This window comes from Phyllostomus hastatus, unplaced genomic scaffold (assembly GCF_019186645.2).
Source record: "Phyllostomus hastatus isolate PE091 unplaced genomic scaffold, TTU_PhHast_1.1 phas_scaffold_12, whole genome shotgun sequence".
In the NCBI taxonomy this organism is placed as follows: Eukaryota; Metazoa; Chordata; class Mammalia; order Chiroptera; family Phyllostomidae; genus Phyllostomus; species Phyllostomus hastatus.
Window position 1 is genome coordinate 22528202 of NW_025334007.1, and position 23563 is coordinate 22551764.

The following is a 23563-nucleotide window of genomic DNA, read 5'->3' on the forward strand; positions in this document are numbered from 1 at the left end:
ACTTCAGAAAACGTTTGTTTTAAAAAAAAAACCGTACAAAATAAAAAAGATCAGGAATAAAGGACAGAGGTGCATGTGTGCAACGGAGATGATTTACCGACCCTGGCAGAAGCACACTCTGAAATAAACGAGGCATGGGGCAAAGTCATGTAATGAACTCCAGATTTATTATTTTTATTTTTGCAGTCACAGAAGCAGTTCAAGACAGAAAAGCAGTTCACGCTCATCCGAATACACCAGCGTTGAAACCAGTTGCACGCCTTGAACGCATCATTATCACTTGGTAAACTAAATGAACGTAACGGGGCGCCTGCGCTCAGGACCTGCCCTTTCCGTGGAAGCCCCGGGCTCCGGCTCCAGCTCGCGCTCGCTCCCGGCCCGGCATCGCGCATGCTCGCTCCCGAGCTCGGGGAACGCACTGCGCGTGCCCGGCTGCTGTCCGAGAGCTCGCACGGCGCACGCCCCTCTTCCTCCTCCCTCCCCTAGCGCAACGCCCGGCCCCCAGCTCACGCCCGTCGTGCACGCAGTGCGCATGCTCGACCCACCGACCTACGCCCCGCCCACCCCACACCCCGGCGACCACGCACAGTGCGGGCTCGCACCACCTAGGCCGTAGGGTTGTGTCGTCCGCGTGGGTCGCACCCGTAACTAGCCCGAAAGCAGAAAAACTTATCTTGGGGCGGCCGCCACTCCCCGTCCCCGCCCCCACCCCAGCGCCTACACGCCCCTGGTTCCAACCATGCCCCCTGCTGAACCCCGGCGGCCGGCGCCTCGGTCCGCAGCGACGTGCGCCGCCATGATGACGCCACGCGCCGCGGTGACGCGAGACGTGGGCGACTTTGTTTGGGAGCGCGGCTGGCGCGGCCGTTTTGAAGCTGCTCTGCCGCGCGCGTTCTGCCTGGGCCGCCTCAGCCGGTATCCCAGAGTTTGTGCAAACTGCCGAGGCGCGGGCGCCGCCGCGTCCGGACCGCAAAGTCTCGTCAGGCCGGTCGCCGCCGAGTCCCGAGTCCCGGGCCCGCACCCCAGCCCGGCCGGGCGCCGCCTGCGCTTGTGTCCTGCAGCTCCGAGGTCCCTGGCGGCCGCACTCGGGCCCTGGCGTGAGGATCCGGGCTCCCAGAAAGGCGGGGCCGAGCCTCGGAGATGCCGCCCGGTAAAGCCCTCCAGCCGGTGCTGAAGATGAAGGTGGACGAGCTGTTCCTGCGCTGGCTCAGCGAGGCCGGCACGCAGGCCATGCTGCGGGACTGTCTGCAGAGGATCCGGGCGCCGGGGCGGGCCGACTGCGGCGACGGCGACGCGGGGCGGTCCCGGCCCACGCCCGCCGCCCCGGCCCCCGCGGCGCCCGTGCTGCCCGTGGGTTCCGCCTCCAGCCCCAGGCACGGGCCGCATGTCCGCGGGACTCGCAGGTCGACGGGGCCGAGAGGAGTAAGTTTCCCTTCCTTCCGCTAACGCCTGCCCAGGGCCAGTTAACTCGGGACGTGGACGCGCGTGGCAGGTGCCGGAGGAAGCAGGGGGTGGCAACGGCAGTTGTGAGCGCTGGCTCATGTGGTGTGTACCCCCCCACCCCGCCCCCTAAAAAAGACAGCTCTACAAGCTGAAAATGTAGGGTCCCATGTTGGTCGTAATTTTGGAGTTTTTTTCAGGTGGTGTGAGATGTGGTTTTTTGTTTGTTTGTTTACGTGAGAGAGAGATCTGTGTGTTGCTCTGCTCAGTCACTCATTGACATGTTGTTTTTTGAGTGCACCCCGACGGGGTCGAACTGCAACGCGGATTATTGGGAGGACACTGTAACCCAGCAAGCTCCTGAAGGTTGACGTTTTAGCCGTAGTGTGTCAAGCTGGACAGAGCGTGAAACACAAGCTGACTACTGCCTTTTAGCACAGGGTTCGTCTAATAAGATGCAGCTTCCACTTGTTTCCAAGAAACGTAGGGCTGGTGCTAAAGTCTTCCTGGGGTACTGCATTGAAATTTGCTGTTAACCGTTCAATTCTCAGTGGGAGCCTCTGTGCCCTCTGCAGCAGCAAGCATGTCACAGACTGGTACCATTCAGTGCCACAGGGTCCCCAGCAAAATGCAGCCGTCACCCGAGGGAGAGGGGCGGGTGGATGTCCACCCAAAGACGGGCAGGAGCTTAGCTGAGTTGGTGGTGGTGTTCTGTGGGGTCCAGGGCTTTCTCTGGAAAGTGGGTGTCCAAGGAGCGTGGGCAGTGGGGCTGGAGGCAGCTTCACAGACGGTGGGGCGTAGACAGCCCCCCCCCCCACCGAGGAGCGCAGCGGGAGGTCCATCAGGACCCCCGGGGACGGCAGTCCCGTGGCATTGCCGCTGAGCTCTGACCTGGAGCCCTTCGCAGTGAGCACAGAGCCTGCCCGGCGGAGCCTTGCTGGAGCCTGCCCCTCTGCGCCCAGCTGTGCCTGCAGGCCGGGCCTCAGGTCACTCCCTCCAGCACTGCGGGGAACTCCCTCTGGCATCCGTCCGTCTGTACTGTCCGTCCATGCTCCCTGGACTGCTCACATCCTCTTTGTGGAGCTGCCCACTGTGTCGGACCGGGCCCAGCAGCGCTCCAGGTGCATGCCTGCTCTTCGTGCCCAGGGCCTGCGTCCAGGCGGGACTGGGGACACGGAGTACGGACAGGCCAGCTCTGCGTGAGGAGGCAGCTAGGAGCCCGTGAGAGCGTGCAGGCAGGTCTTGGGGGCCCAGGGACCCCGGCCTCTGACCCCGCACGCCAGCGAGGGGTCTTCGGCTGGTGCAGGGCTTCACCTTCCACGTGGGCAGACACGGACGGTTGTGGCGTGCGGTCCATCTGGGGCTGCTGGGGCTTCTGCAGGACAGGTAGCAGGCCCATGGGCCCAGGTCCAGGGTGCTCCTGTGTCCATGCGCACCAGCTCCTGGAGGGCCGGAGGGGCCTCCCTGCCTGTGTCAGAGGACGCTCCGCTGCACAGGGCGGTGGGCCAGGCTGCAGGAGCAGCACCTCCTCTCCAGCTCTGCAGGGAAGGGGGACAAACGAGAGCCCCAGCAGGAAGCCAGCCAGTGCGCAGGACCGCCCCACTGCCGCCTGGGTGGCATTCTGGCTCCAGTCCCCTGACCGGCATCGCTCCGCGTGCTGCCCGTCGGCAGCATGGTGCCGAGTGGCCTCCCGTGTGTGGCCCCTGGGCGTCAGAGGGGACAGCTTGAGCACCCACCCAGCCTTCCAGCCCAGCTCCCAGGTCAGCCGGCGCCCTGTCTTCCGCCCCTCTCCTGGTGGTGTCGTGTCCCCGCTGTCTGGAGAACTTTGAGGGGGTCACACCCTGAGTCCTTCACGACATCCAAGGAGCGTGCAGGAAGGTGGACTTGCGCAGACACAGGGTGCGTCAGGAGCGGGAGCCCCGGGGGAGTTCCCTGAGGAGAGCCTGAGAAAGGAACGGGGATTCAGATGGTGCAGACACTGAAGGAAGAGGGAGAGCCAGCCAGGGCCCCTCCTGTTTGCCCCCAACTTGGTGGTAAGCGGGGAGGGGCAGAACTCGGGGCGGTGAGTGATCAGAGGTGCCCGGGGTGAGTGGGGGTGCAAGGGACCACCGGCCGAGGAACTGTGCGTGGATATGGTGGAGGACGTGCCTGGGGGTTGGGGGGGCTGCACTTTAGTGCAGCTGGTGCGGCAGCTGTGATGCATGCAGCCCCCCACCCCAAACAGCACGTGAACAGTGGGGCGTGCCGGAGCCCACGGGGGCTGTGTGCTTCCTGCCCCACATCTGCGACCCCGAGGCTGCCGGAGGAAAAGAGGCCATTCATCCATCAGAGACGCAGTGCGGGCAGTGGGGAGGCTGCTATGCTCTGTCGGCTCAGCTGGGTTCTGGCACCGTGCAGGGACATGCCAGTGGCACCTGCCTGTCGGGGGCCCTGTCACCATGCGGCTGGGGGCCTGGCCTGGGGAGCTGGTGACCCCTCTGCACACGGGGCTGTGCCTGGCAGGCTCAGGGGGGCCCTGGGCGACAGAGCGAGGGCACAGGGAGGGGCGAAGACCAGGAGAGGCCGGCCTCCGGGGGCCTCGCTGAGGGGAGCGGCCTGGACTGTGCCCAGGGAAGAGGGTCCCTCCTGGGCAGTCGGCGCTGGCAGGCAGGCGCCGCCAGGGCCAGGCTGTGAGGTGCATGGACCCTGACGGTGCTGGGGTGCGGGACCCCAGATGGAGTGGGGCGCTGCTCAGCGTGCGCCCGGCCACACTGGCTCGGAGAGGTCAGCCACCCCGAGGCCTTCTCTCTTCTGGGGCAGCCGGATGCCCCTCGGCCCCACCCCACCCCACCTAGTGCTGCTGTCCTGCTGTCTTGCTGTCCTGCTGTCCTGCTGTCAGCACACAGGGTCCTGCTCCCCTCCCCCCAGCACAGCCCGCCCTCCGTCACTCGCAGGGCAGCACTGGAGCTAACTGCCCCGTCCTGTGTCCCGTGTCCCCACGTCTGTTCCACGCCCTTCCCTGTGGAGGGGGGGTACTCTGCTCCACGGCCGAGGGCGCATGAACTCGCGTTATTGCTGAGAGGTTTTCCTCAGAACCCCCACGTGGGACGCCCCTGGGCTTTGTGGACGTCTCTTTCCTCCCGTCCTCCGGGACGCCTGGGCTGTGAACTCCGCATCTGGGCCCCATCTCTGCCGGCCCCGCCCTCTTCATCCGCCTCGCGGTCAGGACGTCCCACCCCGAGGTGTCTACATCTCATCCCGGAGCCGCGTGGAGTGGCCCCCACGCCACCCGGCCCTGCGGACTCCCTGCCTGCCCCTCGGCGCTGGGCAGACAGCCCGAGCCTGCCCTTGGGAGTTGGGACGCGCGGTGTCAGCGCTGGGCGCTGGACCGCGGGGGAGGGGGCGGAGCCGGCAGACCCTGTGTGCGCGCCTGTGGGGAGGGAGCCGCTGGTCCGTCCGCGGCCGGCCCAGAACCGCAGGGCAGGGCGCGCGCTCCGGGACAGGTCCCGTCCGCTGCCGCACGGCCTCCCCTTCTCTGGAGCGCGCCTTTGTCCCCTCCCTCCGGGGCACTCGCCGCCGCCGACCTGCTCCGGCTCAGTCTCTGTCGCGGTCCCTTGGGTGGGCTGAGCTGCAGACGGTCGCTGGGCCCCTCCCGCCACCCGCACAGAGAACAAACAGCTAGAGAACAGCTCCAGCAGCCTCCTGGGGCTCCCTCCCTCCCTCTCGGCTGCTGCCGCCGCCGCCACAGCAGCGGGCTCCCTGCTCGCCGCCACTGCCCTGCCGGCCCTGCCTCCCCCACCCTCCAGCCATGTGCCCGCCTCAGCCTGTGGAATGTGCGCGGCCCAGGGCCGGCCCCCAGAGCGCCCGCCCGGCCGCGCATGGAGCGCGCTGAGCCCGGCCACCCTCTCCGCCCCGCCCGGCACGGCTGCCGCCTCGAGCCCCCCGCCCCGGCCCAGCCCCGAGACCCCGGGCCCCGGCGGCCCGCGCGCGCGGACATGCGGCTCCGGGAGCTGTCCCTGCGCCAGGACCCGGACCTGAGGCAGGAGCTGGCCGCGCTGGCCCGCGGCTGCGACTTCGTGCTGCCCTCCCGCTTCAAGAAGCGGCTCAAGGCCTTCCAGCAGGTGCAGGTCCGCACGTCCTCCGTTTGTCCGTCCGTCCACTGTCTGTGTGTCTGTCCCCACGGGGGCGCGCCCGGCCCCTCGCTGGGGTGGGGGTCTGTGCGGGAGGGGGTCAGTGGGGGTCAGTCCGTCCCCTGGGGAGGGGTCTGCTCCCGCTCCCCGGCCGCTCGGGGTGGGGGTCAGTGCGGGCTCGGGAAGTTTGCTGGGGCAGAGCTCCCTCCCGGAACTGCAGCGGCCCCGTCTCCCGAGCTGTGGCCGCCGGTGCCCCGCGGACTGGCTCTAGCATGCGTGCGGCCCATGGCCCGGCGTGAAATCGGCGGGCTCGGCCCTTTGTCGGGGCCCAGGCGCGCTCTCCCCGTGGAGAGTGTGCCGTGCGCGCACGTGTGGGGCGCCGAGCTGTGGGGCGGTTAAAGGGGACTGTTGAGACAGTCGCACCTGGCCGGCCTGGAGAACAGGTTTCAGTGCTTTTCAGGGACCGTGGGCGGCAGGCTTGGCCGGCACCCCCGCGAGCCCTCCAAGCGGCAGGGCGGGTCTCTGGGGCTGCCGGCTGCCGGCTGCTGTGCGGTGTAAGTGCAGGGGCTGCGGAGCGTTCCTGGGGTGCGTGTGCACCCCCCCTGTGACCGGTGGTTCTCCCACCGGCCGAGCCTCAGCCCCTGCTCCCGCTGGGCACCCCCACCCTGCTCCGCAGCCACCCTCCCTGCCTCTGGCCCAGCGCTGCGAGCGGGCGCCCTGTGGTGGCCTGAGGACGAGGCTGCGCCGGACCCTGAGGTTCGCTTGGGGGGACAGAGGCCGCTGCCCCCTCCTGTCTGTCCCGAGTCCTGAGCTCCCCACGCCGTCTGCCAGCAGCTCGGGGCTGCCGTTTGCCCCTCCTCGAGAAGGGCCGTCTGTCCAAACTCGTCCGACTCGGGGGCCCTCTCAGTGGACACCGCACGACATGCCCTTGCTTGGGGCCCTCGGCGCCCTGCGGGGCGGTCCAGGGCGAGCGTGCAGTGTGTGGGGTGCTGCTCCTGCCGCGTCCGGACTGTGTCTGGGCGGCTGCTCCCGCAGACACATCGGTGTTCGGGGAGCGGGAGCCCTGAGTCCCCTGAGCGGGGTGTTGTTTCTCGTTGTACAGCACATGTGTCCACGGAGGTTTCAGGGAGGACGGTGTGAACCGTCGTGTGAACACCTTTGTGGCGGGACCCCCGTGGGCGGGGAAGAACCAGAGAGTCTGCCCCTCGGGGAGTGGGGCAGGCAGAGGGACCTTGCCTGGGTGTTTCTGCCCGTGTGGCTCAGCGTGGCCAGGGGCACAGCCTCAGCAGGTGGGCCCTTGCATGCGGTTGGGGGGTGGGAGTGATGGCCAGAGGGCCGTGAGGAGCCCACAGGGGGATGGTGGGGGTGTGGTCAGACGTGACAGGGACGCTGCCCTGCCCACCCGGCGGGCTGCGGTGCGCCTGGGCCACGGGGCTGCCTGCAGCATGGCCGTGAGGTCCCAGGCCGCTTCCTCCCGCTTGGCCCGGTGCCGTCACAGTGCCGGGCAGGGGGTCCCGGGCACTTCCCGGGGTACCCCGAGCAAGAGGCCAGGGTGCAGACCCCCACATGCCGCCCCCTGCACACGGCACGTGGCTGGCACCACCCGCTGCCCGTCCCCCGCCCTGCCCTCCCCGAGCACAGGCAGGCTGCCGCCCACCCCACCCAAGGGTGCGCGCACTGCCTCCGCAGAGTGGGGAGGAGACGGGGAGGCAGACAGACACCGGGCGTGCGAGAGACCCCGACCGGGCGTCAGACCGCCCCCACAGGCACACACCCTGACCGGGGAGGCTTTCCTGACCAGAATGGTGCCCCCACCTGCCCAGCCGCCCGGGCAGGGTGTGGACAGGCGACCTCTGAGGACAGCCTTGCAAGGGGCCTGCCTCCTTCTCTCTGTGTCTCGTCCCTCTGTGTTAGACGTGCGCCTGTTCGTTTGCTGTGGTCGTCCCCTGGGCTGGTCTGCCAGGGGTGTGGAGGGCCCTGTGCACCTGGATGGAAGCTGCAGTCTCCCGGCCTCCCGTCGGGAGAGACAGCCGGGCCGTGGGCACCCGGCTCATGCGGAACCCTTGTGCCACCGGGCCGAGCGGCACAGTCAGGGCCCAGCGTGGCGGCCAGTTCTTGTGCCACGTGGGCGTGTGCCCTGGGGCCCGCGGCCCTTCTCGGCCCTTCCTGGCGTGTCTGCCTGCCCTGCTGGGCCCCTCCCACGTGCGGGGACCCCTCTGCCTGCCAGGCCCGTGCGGTGCGGTGGGGCAGGCTCGCTTCCCGAGTCCCGCACTTGCCCGCGGCACTGGGGCCCGGCCCTCGGTGGGCAGCGGTGTGTCCACAGGCCGACCTGGCCGCTGTCTGGTGCAGGCTCCCGGCACTGCGGGCACTCCGCCCGCGCACACACGCACTCACAGGTCTCCGTCTGCGGGGCGTGTGCGCAGGGGCCCGGGCACGCGAGCAGCGGCTCGGTGTGCTCTGGGAGGCCGGAGGCCGCAGGCATCTCTGCGATTCCTGGAATTAGGACGGGTCCGAAATAGCTCCGTGTGGGGAGGGCGCCGGCTTTATCGCCACCCACCCGGCGACAGGGCAGGGCAGGCGGCCGCAGCCTGGGAGGGGAGGGCGAGGAGCCCGCTGTGCAGTGGTGTCCTGCTGCGAGTCCTCTCTGGGCGGCCGGAGGCCCGCCTCGAGGTCCTCCTGACCCCCGCGCACACTGACGTCCCTGCACCCGTCCCGGCTGCTTCTGTCCTCCTCGCTGGCGTCCAGCCCGGGCACACCACGGTCAGGAAGCGCTGTCCCCGGCGCACAGTCCGCCGCGGCAGCTGGCCAGCTCCCCACAGGGTGGGAAGAGAGTGTTCCGCAGCTGTGCCGGCGGCTCTATTTCTGTCCCGGAGGTTAAGCCTGCAAATCCCCTTGTCCACACCGGCCCGGCCTGCGTTGCTTCTCCTTGTCCCGGCAGCTCTGGGGGCGGGGCGGGGGCGGGGGGGGGGGTGGGTGGGGGTGCCCTGGGCTCGGCCTGCCTCCGTGCTGCCTTTCGGCACTTCCTGCCGGCGCCTGCCCTCGGTGCTGGTCCCCGGCGCTTGGGGTGTGACGGTTCCCACCCCGGGACGCGGTGGTGCTGTTCTTCCCAGGGCCCACGCCCTCTGCCTGCCTGTGGACACAGCCTCGCGCTCCTCAGCTTGCCGCGGGGTCCCACGCCCCTAAACCCGTCGAGACTTGGAAACGCCGTGCACTGAAAGCGTACTTAACGTGCGTAGCGTGGCGGCCTGGCCCGTCTCTAGGGAGTGCAGGCGGCTGGCCCGAAGCGTGGCGGCCTGGCCCGTCTCTAGGGAGTGCAGGCGGCTGGTGTCGGCGGGCTGCGCGGCCCCGAGGGTTGGTCCCAGAGCCCAGGCCTGGCATCGCTGCTGGGACGGTGTGAGCGTTTGGACACCCCGGCTTCCCACCTGCTGCCGTGTCCCTGCTCTTTCTCTGTCTTCTCAGAAACACGTCCCTGTCCCTGTCCCTGTCGGCCCGTGTCTCACAAATGAACGAGGTCTCTTCCAGCCTGGCCTTTGTCTTCGGGGCAGAGGTTCAGCCCACTCACAGTTACCGTGCACTGAGCAGTCTCCCCCGTTCCGGCCTGTTCTCAGCCGTTCACTGCCCTGTCCTTCCCTGTCCCCTCTGTCTGGCCGCCGCGTCCACCGTGCAGGCCACTGCCTCCCGGCCCCCTGCTCGTCCTGGCGGTGGGGGCCACGCATGTTTCCTCAGCGCACGGCCGGTGTTCCTCCCCCTCGTGCACATGGCGCTGCCGACCTGCAGGTTTCAGGGGCGTGAGGCTGCGTCCTCGTCCTCGTGCGGATCCCTGTGCTGGGCATGTGCGCGCTGCCCCCAGCTGCACCGGCCCCTCAGGCCTGCCTCCTCCGTGCACTTCAGGCGTGTCTGGGGCCCCGGGCCCCTGCCCGACACATGGCCCACAGCATGTCCTTGCACGGTGTCTGCTGACGGCGAACCTGGCGTTTCTTTTGGGTTTTGCATTTGTGAGCAGATGCAGCACGAGCCCCAGGGGCACTGCACACCCACACCGCCTCTCAGGGTGTGCTTGTGTGTGTGCCCACAGCAACCAGGGGTCGGTGCTGGGTGGCCCATCCCCAAGGCTCAGCCACGGGAGCCCAGGCTCCGTGCCCCAGGGACAGCCTGTTGTCCTCGCATTGCTGCCCCAGGTGGCCTGGGGCAGGCGAGCAGTGTATGTGTGTGAGAGAGCGAGAGCGAGCGAGCGAACATGGTGTCAGTCCCAAGGGACTGAGCCCCAGAGCCGTGGCTTTGTGGCCACTGCACAGGATACGTCCACCGCTGCCCACAGAAGGGGCAGTGACGGATAGCAGCTCACGACCTGCTGCGCCCGGGACAGCCGGGCACAGCCCCCTCCTGTCCTTCGAGGGCCTGTCGTGGGGGCCGCAGCACAGAGTTGCTGGAATTGTCTCGGCCAGGCGTCCGCCTGGGGCAGGGCCGCAGGGCCAGGGTGGAGGTGACCCCCAGCCCTGGGGGGGCAAGGCGGGCATCTTGATGTCGTGAGGACTCAGGACAACCAGGACCCTTGTGGGCTGCAGGCAAAGCCCCCCAGCCCCGTGGGAGCACGCACAGCCCACCTGTGTGGCCCTGACTTCCTGGGGGGAGGCAGCGCGGGGCCGACCCTGTGCAGTGCGGGGCGGCCTCAGCAGCCAGGGTGGCAGCCGTCCCTGTGCTGGGGTCCCCCTGCCCCGGGCAGAGCGGCAGGACACTGCTGGGCAGTGGGCCCTGCGTGGCACTCGCTGGGGGAGCATCGCCTGCTGTGTGCGCGGCTCCAGCTGCACTCAGCCGGAGCACCGGGCGGGGGTCCCCGCCCACACCCAGAGCAGGCAGCTGGGCCGCACTGCGGACCCGTCCCAGCTGGCCGTCACACACGGGCGCTCGGAGCACACTGGCGCCCCGAGGTCTAACACCAGCCGCCTCCTGTCCTGTCTCCCAGGTGCAGACGAGGAAGGAGGAGCCCCGGCCGCCAGCCTCCAGCCAAAGCATTCCCGCCTTCTACTTCCCCCGAGGTCGGCCGCAGGACACGGCGAACACGGACGCCGTCATCGCCAAGATCGAGAGGACCTTCGCCCAGTTCCCGCACGAGAGGGCCACCATGGAGGACATGGGCAGAGTGGCCAAGGTGGGCGTCCTGCGGTGGCCGCGGTCAGAGCTGGTGGCCTGGGCCCACGCCCTGCAGTCGGAGGGTCACGCACACCGGGCCTTGGGTTCACCTTTATCCCCAGTGTCAGGGAACGGGCGCGTCCTGCGTCCCCTCCCAGGCGAGCGGGGGGTAACACCCGCGTGAGGCAGGGCCCACTGCCCGGCGTGCGGCCAGGTGCGGGTGCTGCCCAGACGCGTGGCCACGCGCCCTGCCGCCCGGGCTGCTCTGGCCCCCCTGCCGGGGTCTGGGGTTAGTGGGCCTCCTCGGTGCTGGCGGAGCGGCCCTCCCATTGGCTCCTCCCGCCCTCCGTCCGTGTGTGTCCTGGGCCTCAAACCCGCCGGCCACCAGCCCTGCAGCGAGCGCCCACCCCCCCGCTCGGGCTCCACCCCCAGGGCCGCTCGGCACTTCCGGCTGGTCTTCCGGGGCGGGGCGCTGTGGCCCGCGGGGCGCTCGAGGCTGCGGCACAGCCTGTCGCCGCACGGAGCTCGTCACAGTCCCGGCGCTGGGGAGCCGACCGAGCCGCCTCTGCAGTCTGCCGGGGCCGTCCTGCGCACGGGAGCTTCGGCCACAGGCGCCTCAGCTCCGCGGGAGCGGCGGCTCTTCTCCGGCTTCCCCGGCCGGGACCCTCTCGGTGGGCCCCTGCGCCTCCGAGTGCCCTCGGCCTCCGCACAGCAGCCTCCGCGCCGGCGCTGGCGTCGGGCGGGCGGCTTCCGGGGTGCGGGAGCAGGCCCCTCACCGGACCGCGTGGGCCGGCTCCCACCTCCGCAGCCTCCCTCCGCGGGAGTCGTCAGCGCGCGGCGGGCTGCGCCGGGGCTTTCCCTGTGGGGGCCTTGACCCTCTTTCCGCAAACGTGTGGTCCCTGGGCGTCACCTTCGGCTCGCGTCGTGGATTCCCGCGGCCGCCCCTCGGCAGGACAGCGCCCCGCAGCGCGCACCACTGCTGCAGACTTGGGTGCGGGACCGTGCCTCTTGGGGGCTGAGCACCCTCTCGCGTGGGACCCCCACTCTGAGGTGGACGGAAGCGTCCCAACGGCCCCTCTGTGGCCCGTGCCGGCGCAGGCGGTGCCTGGTCTGCGTTTGTGCGGCGGCGTCTGCTGCGTGGGCGGCGGCGCTCCTAGGCCCCGAGGGGCCGTGTTTATGCCTGGCTGGCCTGGAGCCGCGTCCTCCCCGGGGCTGAGCTCGGCAGGGGAGCTGTTTGGGCGGCTGGGCCTGTCTGCTCCGTCTCTCCCGGTGACAGCCTGTTTACAGTGGGGGTCGCGGCCCTGCGGCTGCGCGGCTCCGCCCTGAGCTCGTGGTGCAGCGGCTCGTGTTTTTCTTTCCCAGGTTCCCCACCCGGCTTCACAGTCTCGGGAGACCTCGTCCCGCCACTTCTGACGGGGACGTGCGGGTCCCGTCTCTCTGTCCTCCAGCCCTCTGTGCACGTTTTGTTTTGTGTGTGTGACCCTTCCCAGAAAGCAGTGTTCAGTGTTAGTGGTTTTTCTGTCACGCCGATTTCCAGGCTTTTGTGTGCCGTGTCCTCTTTTCCGCAGACACGGGGGTACTGTCTTCTCTCCGCAGCGGCTCCCCGCACAGCCACGCCGCCCTCCCTGTGTCCCGGGCGCGCCTCCCACCAGCGCGCACACATGTGGCTGTCGGATCTCTCCGTTCTGTTCTGTCGTTGCTCGGTCCTGCCGCCCTGCCACGCCCCCCACGCGCAGGAGTCTTGTGGACGGTGGTGGTTCCGGTCTCGACATGTTGCAGCTCCTCGGACGCCTGTCATGGTGGATGTTCGACTTACCCCGGTGTCGGCAGCGACGGGCTCCGACGGCCGTGCGTCTCCGTAGCCGGGACTTGTTTCGGGGCAGAGAGCGGCCGGCTCGGTCCGCAGCCGGGAGCGCGCCGGCCGGGCGTCGTGCCGGGAGAGGAGTGCGCGCTCCTGGGAGCGGCCTGTGCTTTCCTGGCCTGCGGGGAGGGGCCGGTGCTGCGCTGGCCCGGTCACCGGGTGTGCGTGGTCTTGCTCTCAGGCCCTCCGGAGTCCCTGCCCGCGGCGCCTGCCGGCGAGGTGGGGTGAGGACGCGCTGAGGTTTTCTGCGTCTGCCGAGCCTCCGTCCTCGCAGGGCCGTCCGGTCTGTGGGTGCCACTGCTCAAAGCAGCGTGAGGGCATTAGGTCCCCAGCGGACAGAAACCGGCTGCTGAAGGAGGCCTGTGTTTACTTCCCCGCCACGCCGTGGGCGTGGGCAGCGGACAGGGACCAAGGCGCGGCCGTGGGTGCCGACGGGGATGAGGGATAAGGACCAGACCGACCACTGGGATGACGTGGGACTTAATGTTGTGTCCTTGTGGCGGAGTCATCCGCCAACTGGGGGGTCGGCGTCCAGTTATTCGGCCTGCATGTCCCCTGGGTCAGCCGCCCCAGGCCCGAGGTGTCCGCGAACCTGGGCACCGGTGTGTTGTTTCTTCCCGCAGAGCTTTGCCGAGTTGTAGTTGATTACTGCAAGCCTTTTCAAGCAGCACGCTTTAGGTTTTGTTGATTTCCCCCTTGAGCACTTGCTTTTTCTTTCAAGCCTGCCTTTTCTGAGTGGAAGCCGCGTGCCTGGGTCAGCCCTCTTCCCCAGTGCAGGGACGGATGTCCGGGCGCTCATCCTGGGCGGCCGCGTTGCCACACTCACGATGTTCTCCAACCTCTCGTCTCCCCGGTGGCTTACCAGCTGCCGCTTCGTGTCCAGGGCGGGGGACCTGCTGCTCGTCACTCTCGGGGGTGCTGCCCTGCTCGGGGTGGTGGCCCTGCAGTGGGATCCGTTTCTGCGCCCGGCACAGCCGGTTGAGCGCATGCTGGCATTCCGGGTGCGGAGGGGGCGCACCCTCACGCCGGTGCCCTGTACGCAGGCCTGTGGCTGCCCGCTGTACTGGAAGGGGCCCCTCTTCTGCTGCGCCGGCGGGGAGCGCACCGGCTCTGTCTCCGTCCACAAGTTCGTCGCCATGTGGAGAAAGTAAGTCCTGGGCCTGGGCTGGGCGGGCGGTTGGGCCGCCTGTTCCAGAGCTCGTCCTGCGGGGCCCTCGTTCCTGCCCGGATGGCAGCGCCCCGTCCCCGCGCTGGGGCGGGCGGTGTAGGTGCAAAGGTGTGAGTGGGACATGTGGACACTCTCCCTGCCCCCAGGATCCTGCAGAACTGCCACGACGACGCTGCCCGGTTCGTCCACCTGCTCATGAGCCCGGGTTGCAACTACCTGGTGCAGGAGGACTTCGTCCCATTCCTTCAGGTACCACCTTGGCCACAGCGCATGCGTCCCGCCCCTCCTCCGCCCCCGCCCCCTACGCTAATTCACAGCTCGCAAGCCGTGCTTCTTGGCCACTCCTCACGGAGTGGTGCAGCGTGCACACCCACACAGGCCAGTCATCCTGCTGCGCCCACGGGGCTCCCCACGCCCCCCAGAGCTAACGGGGCAAGCCGCCCTTCGGCTGTGTGGTCGTCGGCACAGACCTGTCCCGACAGGCCGTGCCCCGTGGGACCTGGGGTCCGAGATGGAGGGAAGAGCACCCAGCGTGGGGCCCCTTGGGGCGTGGGCACGTGGTCGTATGTAACCACACGTCTGTGACTGCACACACGGCGTATGCGCCCAGCAGCCCTCGGAGCAGGGGCCTGGGGCTCAGTGGAGGGCCTGGCGTGCCCAGCTGCACCCTGTCCCCCGTGCAGGACGTGGTGAACACCCACCCCGGCTTGGCCTTCCTGAAGGAGGCGTCGGAGTTCCACTCGCGCTACATCACCACTGTGAGTACCAGCGGCCGTCCGGGTCCCAGGCCCCACGCCCTGGATGAGCTCTCCGGTCTCAGCTGGGCAGGGCTCGGTGCACGAGGGACCAGGGCGCCAGGCACCTCCTGAGTCAGCAGCACAGTGAGGGCACAGGGCGCCCCAGACCCTGCCTCCCGCGCTGGGCAGGGCCCGTCGCGCTCCCCCGGTGCCTGCTGCTCCAGCACCTGCTCTGGTTGGAAGCACACCTTCCATCACACGCGGTGGGCCGGGGCCGTGATTCACACTCAGCCCACGCCTGTCACCGTCATGGGGTCGTCACGGGGTCGGGATGTTGGACGGTGTAAACAAGGGTTTGTGGCCAGCCACGTGTGGGGCGCATCCTGGGTGGGCACAGCTCGGTGTGCGCAGGGCTGGCCTCCGTGAGGGCTGCGATGTGTTCTAGCCCGGCCTTCAGTTCCTGCTGTTCCTGGGGTGGTGAGTTAGTGGGCATGTATTTGGAGGTGATTGCGATTTGACCAAAGGTAGCACCACCACAGCCCAGGTGTGTCTGTCTCAGGCACAGGCTCCGCCCTGGGTGCGAGGCCCCGCCCACCTGTCTCTTGGGGGGCCTCGGGCCGCGGGCGCCGTCTGCTGGCGGCGGGTGGTCCTGCAGCCCGGTGCCCTTCTGTGCTGAAGCCCCCTGCCCCGCAGGTCATTCAGAGGATCTTCTACGCTGTGAACAGGTCCTGGTCCGGGAGGATCACCTGTGCTGAGCTGCGCAGGAGCACCTTCCTGCAGGTGGGCAGCTGCGGCGGGGTGGGGCCGGACCTCCACCCACCCACTCTCTCTCCCACGTCTGTTCTTCCTGCCGCCTGTGCAGGAGGCAGAGCCCACAGGACTGTGGAGTGCTCTGCGCACCGAGGGCGTGGGGCACGTGGCATGGGGGGACTAAGGAGCAGGGGGGACCTGCGGGGGGGGGTGCCCCATGCTGGCCCCCAGGGCGTCTGTGCTCCCACCCTCAAGCAGGGCCTAGGCCCCCTGGCTTCCTGGGGGGGTTTCCGAGGCCCCCCCCCGGGAGGCCCGTGCCTCCAGAACCGTGGCAGCGTCTCGGGGCGTTTGCAGAACGTGGCACTGCTGGAGGAGGAGGCGGACATCAACCAGCTGACGGAGTTCTTCTCCTACGAGCACTTCTATGTCATCTACTGCAAGTTCTGGGAGCTGGACACTGACCACGACCTGCTCATCGACCCGCAGGACCTGGCCCGGCACAACGACCACGGTGCGCACGCCGCAGGGGCGGGGGGGAGAGACCCAGGATGACGTCCTGTCAGCTCTTTCATTCGTCCCACCTGCAAAGACCCCGTTGACAAATACGGTGCAGTTCACGGGTCTTGAGGATCGGGACAGGGCGTAGATTTTTGGAAAATAGGTCCCACCCTCCAACCCCAGTCATCCCCACCTGGAGTGAGCACGGCCGAGGCAGGGGAGCAGGGACGGGGACAGGCTGCCTTCAGCCCCCGTCTCCTGGGCACCGTGCTGCCTGCGGGCTGGACTGTGTCCCTGGAGACGTGCACGTCGGGTCTTCACCCGCAGGACTCGGACCGCGGCTGTTTGGGGTGCGTGTCCGGAGAGGGGATGGCGCACTGGGGGCACCGGGGTGGCCCGATCCCACAGGACGGGGTTCCTTTTAAGCGGAGGAGGTGAGGACCCTGTGAGGACACGGGGGAAGACGGCCGTCCACACACCCAGGGGAGAGAGAGGCCTCAGGAGGGGCCAGCCCTGCCCACCCCTGGGTCCCTGCCTCCAGTCTCCAGGACGGGGAGACAAATGTGCCTCCTTCGATGCACCTCGTCTGGGGCTCCCGTTGCAGCACCGCACCCCGTTGCGGCATCTGTTTCTTACGCTGATGAGTGATCAGCTACGCTGTGTGCCCCCGAGATGGGTTTCTATTCCGGCCCCAGGGACGGTGACTCGGGTGCTGTGCTGTGACCGCAGACCCACCCCTGTGCCCTCCGCTCTGTCTCGGGGCCCGGGGGCCGCCCGGCACGCCCGTGCCTGTGAGTGGGCTCTGCGTGGCCTCTCGAGTGTGTAGGGCACGCGCGGGACGTCCAGCTCCCGGGTCCACCCGCCCGCCCCGCCGGCCCTGCAAGGCTGCAGCTGGGCCCTCGCGCTCACGGCTGTGTCTCCCGCAGCCATCTCCACACGCATGGTCGAGAGGATCTTCTCCGGAGCCGTGACGCGGTACGTGTCTGTGCCGGGCTGTTCTCTGGGGCACGGGTCTGGGTGAGCGCTCAGCTCTGGGGCGCTCAGGGCCCCACCGTGTGCACGGCTGGGACCGGATGTCAGGGGAGGGAACATGTGGTGTCCCGCAGGACTCACAGGGTCACGCACGAGACACACGGTCACGTCACGCAACTCAGTCACCTCCCGCAGGGTCATTGGGAAGGGAGGGCGCACACCATGGTCACAGGAGGCCGTGAAGAGGACACATGTGGGCACCCGTGGAAGTGGCCCGCGTGTGACCCCAGGTGTCCGAGGGAGCCTGCGGCTGGGCCCCTGCGCCCGGGAGGCAGTGTGGGTGAGGCTGCGGCAGCTGCTCCCCCACAGGGCCCAGGAGCCTCCCTTAGGCCCCTGCATGGGGCACAGACTGGCGCGGCGGGCCTGGCAGATGGACTGGGGCTTCCTCCTGATGCTGCTCGGTGGACACGGCCTTGTCTCTCCATCCCTTGAATGCAGAGGCAGGAAAGTGCAGAAAGAGGGGAAGATTAGCTACGCCGACTTTGTCTGGTTCCTCATCTCCGAGGAAGACAAGAAGACCCCAACCAGGTAGGGCTGGTGCTGCCACGGACGCGTGGGCCCGCAGGTCTCGCTGGTTCCTTGAGAACGCCCCCTGGGGGGTGTGCTGGGGGTGTCGGTCCCAGCCGGTGTAGCCCTCCAGGTGTGGGTGAGGGGTCTGCCACCCGGGTTCCGGGGGGAGGGCTGCTGCGTCTCCGGCAGCCAGGCTGAGCCCGCCCCCGCCCGTGGGCAGCATCGAGTACTGGTTCCGCTGCATGGACCTGGACGGGGACGGGGCGCTGTCCATGTTCGAGCTGCAGCACTTCTACGAGGAGCAGAGCCGCCGGCTGGAGGGCATGGGCATCGAGGCCCTGCCCTTCGAAGACTGCCTCTGCCAGATGCTGGACCTGGTGCAGCCCGAGTGCCCAGGTGCGTCCGCCGGCGCCCCATGCGAGGGTGGGGCGTGGCTCCTGGGGGGGCACTCGCGTGAACGAGGACACCCAAGATGAGAAGGATGTCTGCAGGGAGGCCCACTCCGAGGACCGAAGCTCTCCCAGTGCCGGGCCAGGGCGGGCAGTGCCTTGTCCCCGCAGTGAGTGCCTGGGGCACCCAAGGGGCGTCGCAGCCTGGTGTGGGTGGGCGCCGCCCTCCACACAGCAGCCAGGGTGCTCCCACCCATCCTGTCTGCTCCGCCCCCCAGCCCTCCCAACGACTCCGCCCTGACCGCGGCACAGCAGTGGAGCCACAGCAGTGGAGCCGGGAGCCTGGATGTCCCGCCCCCGCCCCCGCCCCCGGTTTCCCGGTTGCACCTGTGGGGTCACTGGGACCTGCAGGGGAGCTGGGGCTCCGCCCCCACCTGAATGCCTTCCTGCACGAGGCGGTGGGCCATGCTCCAGGAAGGACGTGGGGCCCCTGGGGTCAGAGGGACACGGTCTCTGGACTCAGACACACTCACTCTCTTAGCGTCACGTCTGTTGAGCCGGGGGCGTTGGAAGGGAATGGTCCTGGGACCCTGCGGTCCGTCCCTGCCGGGAACCCTCGGCGGCCCTTTCCCTGCAGCTCAGATCGTGTGTACACAGCGCCCCCTGGTGGCCACAGTGCTCGTGTGCTCAGCCCACCGCTGCCTCTGGGTTGCTGGGGACCGCAGGTCTCCGACCTCACCAGGGAGGTGCTCCCGCGTGCATTGCTCACGTCCCTCACTGGGTCGGCACGCGTGGTCCTGGGTGGGCTGCAGGGAGATGCGCGGTTCTTGGGGGGCTTCCTCGAGGCGCGGGTGCCCGAGTCCGGGGGCGCCCCAGGCCTGAGCGTCCCCTCGCCCCGCAGGCAGGATCACGCTGCGCGACCTCAAGAGGTGCAAGCTCGCCTACGTCTTCTTCGACACCTTCTTCAACATCGAGAAGTACCTGGACCACGAGCAGAGAGAGCAGGTGTCCCTGCTCAGGGTGAGTGCGATGCGAGCCCCGGGCCCTGCTGCCCGCCCGCCCGCCCGTGTGACACGCGTGTTCCCGCAGGAGGCAGAGACAGAAGGCCCCGAGCTGTCGGATTGGGAGAGGTACGCGGCCGAGGAGTACGACATCCTGGTGGCCGAGGAGGCTGCAGGGGACCCCTGGGAGGACGGGTGAGTGCGGTGGGAGGGGTCAGGACGGGGGCCGGGGCGCTGGGGCGAGGGGTCAGGACGGGGGCCGGGGCGCTGGGGCGAGGGGTCAGGACGGGGGCCGGGGCGCTGGGGCGAGGGGGCCGACAGGCTGAGGAGGGAGGCGGCGGGCGCGGGCCACTCACTGTTGCGGGGGATCCCGGGTTCAGGGATCGTGCTGCTTGCAATCACCTGTGCGGCCTTTGGGTGGCGCTGCTTCCCACGGCGTCTGTGGGACGCGTGAGAGTCTCCAGCCTGGGAGGGGCTCTGCACCGCGGGGTCGACGTGCCTGCCCCACCCGGGTCCCTGCCCGCCAGGCCGCAGGTCCACACCGTCATCCCTGGGCGGGACATCCCGTCGGCATCCGCGCGTCTGTGCGCTTCCGCCTCTGCCCGGCCTCCCGAGTGCGTGGCTCTGTCAGTGGGGTCTGAGGTTCCCTTTTCTGCGGGGGTCCCCAGCCGCCCTGCGCCTGTCCTGGGCGTCGCGTCCTGTCGCCCAGCCGCACTGGGGTCTGTGGAAAGTGTCTTGGAGGACACCACTCCCTGGTGCCGGGAAGGCTGGGGACCCCGTTTTCCGGACACCAGCCCTGCAGCGGGTGAGAGGGCTGTGGGCACTTTTCCCCGGGTCGGAGGGCTGTCTGCGCCTCCCTCACACGTCCCCTCCCGGCGTGACGAAGAGCAGTCGTCCGTCCCTGTGTGGGCGTCCTGGGCTGTGCTCGCCGCCTCCCTCGCAGACCCTGCGCCGACCCCAGGCGGGGACGCGGCGCTGCGCGCGCACGCTCGCTCTTCCGTGCACGGCGGCGGGGGGGGGGGCGGCGCAGAGGCGGCCAGGCGCTCCCAGGCTCTCCACCTCCGGTGTACTTACAGCCCACACGCAGCCGCGGCCTGTTTCCTGGACACCGCGCCTGCTCTGGGCGGCCTCCCACCCCCCCACGCGTCCTCGGGGAGCCCCGCCCCGTCCCCAGCCGCCCCCTCGCGCTCTCACCTCGGCCCCTCCCGCAGGTATGAGGCAGAGCTGAGCCCCGTGGAGCAGAAGCTGAGCGCCCTGCGGACGCCGCTGGCTCAGAGGCCCTTCTTCGAGACCCCGTCCGCCCTGGGCGCCACTGACCTGTACGACGACGAGGAGGAGGAGGAGGAGGAGGAGGGCAGTGATGACGACATACAGCCCTCGTGACGGGCTCCGAGGGCCGTGGGCGCGGCCGGCACACAGCGGCTCCTGCGTGGAAGCAAACAGCACCATGTGTGACGGTTTCAGAGGGTGCGCTCGTTACGGAACACCAGGTGCGCTCGTTTGGAGTGATGAGTCTATTTATTTACTCGGCGCTGAGGCTGGTTGCAGCTGGGCCTGGAAGGGGGCTGCCCCCTGGCGGGCAAGGGCAGAGCGCATGCCTGCCCCGGAGACGGAGGGGCCGCCCTCAGCCCCACGGGTCTGGCTTCCCCTGGAGCTGTTTGGAAAGGACCGGACGGGTGACGCCCCAGAGAACCCAGTTGTTTCAGGAGGACCTACCCGCTCGTGGGTTCTGGCCCTGCGCAGTCCGCCGCGTCGCTGTCTGCGTCTGGTCCGCGGGGAGCGCCTCCCGGGCCTGCGCCCCACCTCCGCCCCGCATCGCGGGCGCCGGGCTGCCCCCTGCGGTGCTTCTGCGATCCTTCCCTCCTCGATGTACAAACTGTGTACAGTTAACGTGTATTTGCTGTGGAGCGCGATTTTAAAACGTTTTACGAGATCACATTTGTATTTTCAAATAAATAATTTAAGGGTTTTCAGCCTCAGGCTCTGCTCGGCCTGCAGCCTACGGCAGACAGGCCAGGTGGCCGGTGCCCTCCCCTCGGCTCTGGGTCCCTGGAGTGTGGGGGCTGAGGGGCAGACTAGCCCAGTGAGACGCCTGTGGGTCACCCCGCTTCTGCAGCAGTGTCGTCCTTCAGCCTGCGTCCCGGACCTGGGGCACCCCCTCTTCTGGGAAAAGCTTGAACCATGAGCTCTGAGACTTCTTCAGGGCCGGCGGGCAGGGTCCTGCCCCTGCAGTGTCCCTGGGAGCCTCCCCCCCACCACCCTGCCCACTGGGCATGGACCCTGTCCTCAGGCAACAGCAGGACAGGTCACCTGGACTCACCCCAGCCGGGTCAACTGGAGTGGCCGTCACCCACAGGGCCCCTGCAGAGCACTGTGGCCTCGAGGTGCCCACGCACACCATGGGGACCGCCGTCCAGCGCTGGCTGCTCCCCAGAGACACACAGACGGGCCCTCGGCCTCTCCCAGGAGGTGCAGGGCCCCAGGACCGATGGGGCAAAGGTCGTTTTCCTGGGATCACAGGGAGCAAAGGGGGGCGACCAGAGGCGCAGACGGCCCAGACCCTGCTGGGAAGGGCCCCATGGACCAGCATCTTGGCTGTGGGGGCCGGGGGCCACCCCAGAGCTCCCACACGGTCCACAGGACCCCTGCACCGTCAGTGTCTCCCAGTGCTTGTCAGTCTCCAAGACCACGTGCTTGGCAGGTTCTGGTCTTGGGGTACCCCCCCCCCGACAGCTGCAGAGCCACCGAGACACGGCCTGATTGGGCTGCTCCGTGGGTTGTGGCGTCATCCCCGATACCCCACAGGGCGGGTTCCATCCTGGGTCAGGGCACAGACAAGAGGCAAGCAAGGATGCATCACGGAGAGGAACCAGACAGCATCCCCCTCTCTTCCTCCTCTTCTCTCTAAAGTCAATAAATGCAAAGATGTTAGAAAAGCAAGCATGTCAATGCCAGGGGTTGCGGAGGGGCTGGCGTCTGCTGGAGCAGGGGAGAAGGTTCCGGCCAGGCGGATGCGGGTGGCCACGAGCCCCAGCACTGCCCCCGCTGTTTCCCTGGCGCCCTGCCCTCTCCCCTCCCCGGGAGCTGCACCCCCACCCTGCTCTGCATCCCCCTGCCCCCCCAGTGCCTGCTCTTGCCCACCTTGCTGCACCCCACACGGTTCTGTCTGTCCCCACTCACCCCATGCCCGCTGGTCCCTGCCCCAACACGAGCCCCTGCCCCCCTGGAAAAGACAGGTGAGCACACTTGGGTGGGTGTTGCCTTCACGCACTCAGGAAGACCCCAGAGCTCAGAGCACCAACACCCTCACGCCCTGCAAAGGGGGCTGTAGCAGGTCCTGGCGCTACTCTGGGCCAGGTCTCTCCTGCCCAAACTGAGTCTCCGGCACCGCCCCTGTTACACGGGCTAATAACACCTGGTCTCCAATGTACCCACGAGACACTAACGAACACCGTGCACACCACCCGGCCCCTCTCCAGCCCCGTGAACACCTGCAGCCGCTGAGGCCCGAGGCCCGCACCCCAGGGCTGGGACAGTGCCCTGGTACCCGGGCAGGTGTAATGGTACTCGCTGTAGACCGAACACCATCAGGCGTCTTCCCCTCCAGGACACGTGGTGCTGCGTGGCCACCGCCTGTTGGAATATACGCTGTGTTCCTGGGATCTCTGGGCCCTGGAAGGAAACCTGCACAGCAGGCCCCTCTCTGGACTCCGGGCTCAGGGCAGCCAGGTCCCTGGTGGCTTTCTTCCCCGCGCTGGGTGATTCAGTTTCGTGGGTCCCTTGATAAAGTGAGCACTGCCTGAGTTCTGGAGGGCTCACCCGTTCCTGAGGCTGCGGGGTTGTGGCAGTGGGGGTGCAGCTCCAGACTCCCCCCATCCCCCACCGTGGACGCGTTTACCAACGGGGCAACCACGGGCCTAGGTGCAGAACCACCGCCGCCCACCGGCCTCACTTCCACGCTCCCAGTGACCAGTTCATAAGGACAACCTGCCTCTCTGGAGTCGCCCTGTTCGTGCTGCGCGAATTGGTCTACATCCCCCATTAGCTCCACCTACAGTCGCCTCGTGACCCCTTCCGCCCCCCTCCCCCCCATACCGGCTCAACAACCGCGCAGGGAAGCGAGGCCTGCAGGGGGACCTAGCTGGAGGCTCAGGGCCTAGACGGGAACCCAGCAGGCGCGTCCAGGGCGGGTGCAGTCCCAGGTCTCGGAGCGGAGGTCTGAGCCGCAGGTCCCCTGTGCGCACTGAGCGCCTCTGTCAGCTCAGTATTTGCCTCGCTGTGAGCGCCCAGCCCTCGTGCGCCCAGCCCTCCCGCCCCCGCTGCGCTGCGTGCGCCCGGTCCGGACCCTACGCCACGCCTGCCCCGCCCTCTGCGCCTTCACCCCGCCCCCGGTGCACACCCCCAGCACCACTTAAAAGGTTCTTGGTCACGTCAAAAACCAAAATTAGTAACTCCCGTGCTTTTAGTAATTTCTCCAGCACAACGACAGTACAGAGTATAGTGGGACGGCTACTTTGTTATAGTATGTATGTGCAGTGATTACAAAACAGTGACTCAGTACATTGTGATCACACCTCTGTAAACATAGAAGCCCAATTAACATACGGCATTAATTATAAGATATCCATTGGATCACATTCTGGACAGCCAATGCGCAGTACTACGTAGTTTATATTCAGGATACATTTTTTTTAAAGATTTTATTTATTTTTAGACAGAGGAGGGAGAGAAACATGAATGTGTGGTTGCCTCGTGCGCGCCCCCTACTGGGGACCTGGCCAGCAACCTGGGCATGTGCCCCAACTGGGAATCAGAAGTGTGACCCTTTGGTTCCACACCAGCCAGGACCTGGATACATTTGAAGTTTTTTAAAAAATTTAAAACAATCTACAGGGTGGGGCAAAAGTAGATTTATAATTGTATGTGAAAGTTTGTTTT

The 23563-nt window shown here is 68.0% G+C and overlaps 1 protein-coding gene across 3 annotated transcripts; it reads left to right on the top strand.

Annotated features, from left to right (window-relative positions):
- The first annotated feature begins 840 nt into the window (after positions 1–840).
- PPP2R3B (protein phosphatase 2 regulatory subunit B''beta) lies at positions 841–20594 on the top strand. Of its 3 annotated transcripts, none has more exons than XM_045855956.1 (13): positions 841–1422; positions 10513–10698; positions 13584–13687; positions 13855–13957; positions 14392–14466; positions 15139–15225; positions 15550–15706; positions 16620–16668; positions 17164–17253; positions 17456–17631; positions 18526–18644; positions 18714–18820; positions 19837–20594. In XM_045855956.1, the coding sequence occupies exons 1-13, from the start codon at positions 1141–1143 to the stop codon at positions 20006–20008; spliced, it is 1707 nt and encodes a 568-aa protein (XP_045711912.1). In that variant the 5' UTR covers positions 841–1140; the 3' UTR covers positions 20009–20594. The 3 variants fall into 3 exon arrangements, with proteins under 3 accessions (XP_045711912.1, XP_045711911.1, XP_045711910.1); XM_045855955.1 differs by lacking the exon at positions 841–1422 and adding an exon at positions 4792–5540; XM_045855954.1 differs by lacking the exon at positions 841–1422 and adding an exon at positions 4793–5546.
- The last annotated feature ends 2969 nt before the right edge of the window (positions 20595–23563 follow it).